Here is a 6000-nt window from a genome sequence, read left to right as displayed (position 1 = left end):
GCCTGTTTGTACGTTATGCCAAGGGAAACATGGCCAACTGATGCCATCTGGTAGGACTACTTGGCACGAGGAGACTCTCTATGGTTCCACAACATATTGGAGTAGTTAAAATTAACACTGTGACACTATTTGGCAGAAAAAGACACCGAACTATCTATTACTGTGTCTATTTCAGTCTCACTCTCTCCCACCTTAAGAGTCCAAGCGGCGTTCACACGGGGGTGGTGGTAGGAGTGCGGACTCATCAACAACAAAACCTCTTTGTAATCACAAACAACTTGGTCTTATACGATGTTTACCTTTATTTCATCTCCATAAAACAACATGATCAATAATTAAAAAAAATCTTAATTTAAAAAAAACAAAACAAAAAAAACACAGGTTTCCATTTCAATGATAAAACTTAGTATAATTTCTAGAAGCATGATAGCTTGTTCTATCCTGTGTGTAGTATGGGGGATTAGCGTGCTGATGGTTTGAACATTTACATGAAAAACTAATGCTCACATTGTGTGCCCCTAATTAACTTCAGCGACTCAGTCCTGTAATTAAAAAAAAAAAATAAAAAAAAATGTTTATGACTTGTTTCCTAATTACGTTGAACATTTGTAGGATTAAAGCGACAGAGCAGACATATGTGTCGAAACTGAAAAATGGCTGCCCAGATTCAAATCGAAAGCCCAGTTCCATCAGATAAGATCCATGAGGACTTCATCCTCCATCATGCTCGAGACCTGTGGCATCCCGGGCTGCGGGACGGCTCCTCTCTGAGCTCCAGACATCATCATCTGACCTGGGATGGGAAGAAAGGATAAGACAGTTTCTGGAAACGCTTTAAAAATCGAAGCGGAGAGAAAAAGTTAAGAGTTTAAAGCAGGATAGTGAGAACTAATATGCTGCGGCACTGCATTTGTTCTCCTTTTTACAGAGACCTACTTTAGAGACACTTTGTTTGAGATAAGTAAACATCAAGGTACTTACTACTGTGTACAGTGAGCTAAAATGTTTATGCGCTGCAATAAAATGTATTGGCTCAGACATGCAGGATTTCGAAGCCAAGTGCTTCCGTTTTATTTTTTCTCAAAGTAAAACATGAACAACAAACCACAGGCAATCGCAGACAAAGATTATGTATATGGAGCCATTTCTATCATCAGGGAAATCTTCGACACCCCCATCCACGTGCACTGCCTGATGGCACTGACAGTGTTCAGACTGGGACGACTGCACAGCGGCTGTGTTTTCTGTTGCAAGCGTAGCTTTGTTTTTGTTTGTTTTTCTGATTACTTTCAGTACGTGCATATCAAACCACAAAGCAAACCAGTGACTAAAATCAATCCATACTCTCAGAGGGTGTAACAAGTGTTGGATTTCAGTACTCTTAAAAAAGAAAAGCCACGTCTACTCTGCACTTTTTCAAACGCAACACATTTAATTTATTTACTCCCTATAGAAAGTAATTTGTTACCCCAAACACTAGATTACGATAGTGTTTTGTGTAATTTCGAGTCAATAATAAAGCACTAAACCTCTACAGTAAATTACAAATTCATAAAAACACGAATACTTCTGTCAAAAAAAAAAAAAAAAAAAAGTCATTTATATTGTTATTTATTAGGCAAATAATAAACTGAATTCACGAGCCGGCACACTACACTTCTCTGAGATAGAAAACTAATAATTTTTTTTAAAAAAAATTTCTGCTTTTTGTAGGTCAGTAAAATTGCAAATTCATGAATACAAACAATAATTCTGTTTGGGCAATTAAAAAAAAAAAAATGGATTAACCATTGTAGAAACATAAATGATATTGGTAATTACCAATATTGTTCATTTAGGGCAGCCGTTAGGGCTGTTCGATATAACGATATATATCGGCTGATGATATGAAAATGTCTATCGTTTCATATTATGCTATCGTTTGCTTTGTGGTGTCATAAAATAAACTGTTTACGGCAATATTTTTCCATAGTTTTGATGGTTACTGTAGAATTCCTTTAAGTTCTCTCTTTCTCTTATACTTAATATAGCCACACTACGGACGGACAAGCCACTGTTTTCAAGCGTTGGCGTTAGCAACAATGACGGTAAAATCATCGCGTGGCTCTGCCGTCCACTTGTTTATTTTCCACATAGACCTTTCACAATAAAGCTGAAGATTCTGTCCTGATTTTTCAAAATAAACTGAATCACGTGAAATACTATGCAGAACGTTTACGGACGAGAAGCTAAAAAGAGCCGCCAGGTGCTAAAAAATAAACCTTAGAACAGCCTTTTCCCCGCAGCATGCCGTGTAATAAATACTCAAAGAAAATTGCGGCCGTTTCAACTTATGTAACACCCGACTCCAGGTACACGCCGCCCAGCTGAAAATACTTCACGCGAGTCGAGTTGCCTGAGATTCACAAAATGTTAAATTTTTGTGATATATATCGTTGTCGGGACGATAAATGTCTTATATCGGGATATGAGATTTTGGTCATATCGCACAGCCCTACCAGCTGTGGCATAAACATTACACTGCATGGAAGACAATGGACATATCCCTATAAAGCATGATCCAAAAAGCCTGTTCATCTCACAGCTTCACATCATAAAAGGAACATTTCAGAAGCAGAACATTTAATCTCTACTGGGTCTTTTATTTTTAAAAATGGCCAGATTCTCCATGTTGCGGCTCAGACTTTCTGCCCTCCTCATCAACCTTTTGAGTCACGCCACTTCCTACCAAAATTTAACATCGTTTTACCTCTGCCAAGAAGATTATGTAATTAACTTTCTGGAGTCTATCCAGATGTTGGTCCGGGTATCTTGTGAAGTATTCTATTGCCAGACATGATATAATTGGACATCTCTAGTCTTATTTTCACAAAAACACATCAAATTGCATTAAGAAAAATGAAGCACACGTTCATCCTGTTTGAACTTCTATCATAAAAACATATCATATGAACTAACGTGGACCCAGAAATCCTTCTGGTTCCATGGGCTCAGCTCATGCGTGGCATTGAGGGAATTTTCAGGCTCAGCAGAGGCTGACTGCTCTTGTTTTTTTAAGCAATGAAAACATTTAAAGTTTGAAATCAATAGATTAATGCACCAGAACATTTCAATCAATGTGCACAAAAATAAAATGTCACGAATCAAAATTTGCCCAGTACACACAAACACACACTTGAATGAAATCTTCAACTTTAACAAGTCCATGAACTTTTGTTAGATACAGATGGCTGCTTTGGTGGCTTTAAAATTTGCTTTGAAAATAAAAGTCTGCAGAAATATCTTTAATGGAATAAAACAAGAATTGCTAACTTGTTGTCAGTTTCTAGAAATGTGACCTTTAAAAGTTATTATTTTCTTTAGATGTCAAGCTTAATATCCTTCAATGAGCACATTTCCTGACCCGTATTCTAAATGCCTACTTGAGTCAAATATTAGTGAACTCTTTCCATCTCTCTGTGGGATGCTTGCTGACCTGTCATGGGTTGCCTCCACTGGCTCTGCATTTGAGCCCCACTTCCTGGGGCCTGGTGGACCATCTGTTGTCCCAAACCTTGGTGAGACATCATGCTTGGCATGTGAGACACCCCACCCTGCTGCAAGGACAGAGACACACAACAGTTTCAGAATCAAGCATTTACTACAAGGTAATTCATTCGAACAGCTGACTGGTGCACTCTTACTGGCTGCTGTTGGCTGAGAAGGAGACTGCGAAGCTGTGGATTGGCTCCTGGATTTGTGAGGCGAAGGATGGGACCCTGGGGCGGGGCTTGTCCGCTAGTCGGAACTTGATTAGGTGGAGCGCCACTGACGGGCGGCTGTTGATTGGTTGGTCCGGCAGCTCTCATTGTCATCTGAAGGAACGCCACACAGTTTAAGAGTTAAGCCTAAATATTAATTAGAGTAATCACAAACACTGCTATTTTTGAAAGCAATGCTACAGTTAATAGCAGCTGCAGTGGTGTGACAAATTAGAATTCAACATTGTCACATACAAAAAAAAAAGCAGTGTTTGTGCAGGCTCACTGAGCACTCACTTGGTTCAAGTGAAGAAAAAGAAAAGTTAAACTTGACCTGCACTTATTCTAAAAATGGAAAAATAAGATAAGTTCTGGCTCTCCAAATTACTGGGTGGATGACCCATAATCTCAGTTTACACACTTGGGGTACCTTAAATATGATCCCCAGCCAACTACAAATACAAGGAGTTATTGGAGTCTGATATTGGCGACTACAGTCTAAAAACCTTCAGATGACAATAAAAGATCAATTTCATTAAATTACACAAACATATGCATGCATGTCATCAGTTTAATGTATTATTTAGCATCAAGGGCATGCGGTCTCAGACGTACTCAACAGGAACTTAAAACATCAGCACACATGCTGTGACAGGAAATTAGCAAGCAGCTGAAAAATGAAGCAATTATGGAATGTGCAGTTCCTCTAGTGGCCACATGAGGCTGGCTCCAAAGGTTGTTAAGATACAAAGAAACAGCACTAAAACCAGCCTTGCTTAGCATGAATAGCATGAATCACTCCTGGCTCAGAAAAACTGACAAAGCTAAAAATTAGGCCTCAAATTTGAGTCTAAAACCAACAGGTGACGTCAACCTCAATTTTTTTTTTTTTTTTTTTTTTTTTTAAATATAGTCCATGTAAATTAGCTACACACCAGGCTGATGCTGAGCAATTGGTTGAGAGAAATAGCTATCAACATTTTCACACATAAATGTAAGAGAAATCATAAAAGAATCAGGTTGGGGGAAATTCCACAGTCGTCACAATGTAGGAAAAAGTCCTCTGCAGAGATTCACTCTACTGGATATACTCCATGTGGTTTAAGTGAGGGAGCCTCATTGCATTTTTGAATTCTCATGTACTGTATGAGCAAAATTATTTGGTCACACCTCTTAATCTTTGAATTTGAGAGTTTTCACTGGAAAGGGAAAGCATTTAGGAGCTATAGTAATTCAGCCACAAAGTCCCAGACAAGATTACAATGTGTTGTGTAGGTGGCCAAGGACGTTTGTCCATGTAGTGTATGTTGGATAATGTTGCAGCACGTGTGAAAAAGGTTGAATACAAGATTCCTGACACCGTCAAACAAACGAATGTTTCTTGATTTTCAGGACAAGAGATGCAATTGTAAGGTAGCTTTGAATGAAGACACAAGGAGCTTATTATACTATATATTGTATTATAATCGATGTAGCTCAGTAAGACCTACAACTGAATTCTAATATTATAATTATAAGCACTTGTGAACAACGTAAATACATGTTGGTTAAGTTGAGAGCTACTTTGGGTCTCACCATGTTGTTCTGTCTCTGTTGCTCCTCCATCATAGAGACCTGACTAACAGGGGGCATGCCCACCACCACAGACTGGTCAGATCAGAAGAAGGAGGGAGGGGGAGTGGAGAAGAGTGGTGGAAGTGTGAGGAAAAAAAAAGAAAAAAAAGAAAAAAAAAAAACAGTGGAGGAAAGAGTTAGCAGCAACGCATGCAGAAATCCCAGGCAGTTCAGGTGTCAACATCAGGCAGTGCAGGAGGAATCTGATGAGGGAAAACGGGCAGACGAGCCAGCACAAAGAGGGTTCATTTATTTACCTGCTGCTGGACATTGCCGTGGGAAACTGGAATAGGACCTGGGGCTCTGTTGATGAAGTTCTGGTTGGGGGGGACCTGATTGGGCTGCATAGGTCCTGCTGCACTGTTTAACTGCTGAATAACCAGAGAAAGCAAGAAACTGCGGTTATTATAACATTTAACCATCTTTAACTGGTCTCCACTCCAACACTGCTCCATCTCTTTAGTATATGACTTGAATGACACCACTGTATTTCACACATCACACACACACACACATAAAAAAATCCAACAAAAATCCAGAAAGAAAAAACAACTAATCCAAAAATAAAAAAACAAAAACAAAAAAAACCCCCCAAAAAAAAAAAACAAAAAACCCCACCCACACAGAGTGGGCACAAACTCTGGAT

At 39.0% G+C, this 6000-nt stretch overlaps 1 protein-coding gene across 4 annotated transcripts in view; it reads right to left on the bottom strand.

The window, feature by feature from the left end:
• Positions 1–453: 453 nt before the first annotated feature.
• Positions 454–6000, bottom strand: part of med25 (mediator complex subunit 25) — a 34246-nt gene continuing 28699 nt past the window's right edge. The window contains exons 16-20 of one of the 4 annotated variants that reach the window (XM_085404637.1): positions 5612–5725; positions 5316–5387; positions 3684–3854; positions 3476–3596; positions 454–793 (exon numbers count right to left, since the gene is read on the bottom strand). In XM_085404637.1, the coding sequence (XP_085260763.1) occupies positions 690–793; positions 3476–3596; positions 3684–3854; positions 5316–5387; positions 5612–5725 (582 nt within the window). In that variant the 3' untranslated portion in view covers positions 454–689. The remainder of the gene's footprint in view (positions 794–3475; positions 3597–3683; positions 3855–5315; positions 5388–5611; positions 5726–6000) is intronic. The other 3 variants (XM_085404638.1, XM_085404639.1, XM_085404641.1) reach the window with 3 other exon arrangements.

Source organism: Rhamphochromis longiceps, linkage group LG4, assembly GCF_057381845.1.
Source record: "Rhamphochromis longiceps isolate RC_006_pf linkage group LG4, R_longiceps_female_GT1.1, whole genome shotgun sequence".
In the NCBI taxonomy this organism is placed as follows: Eukaryota; Metazoa; Chordata; class Actinopteri; order Cichliformes; family Cichlidae; genus Rhamphochromis; species Rhamphochromis longiceps.
Note: the sequence above shows the minus strand (reverse complement) of the source record. Positions and strands in the feature narration are given on the sequence as shown.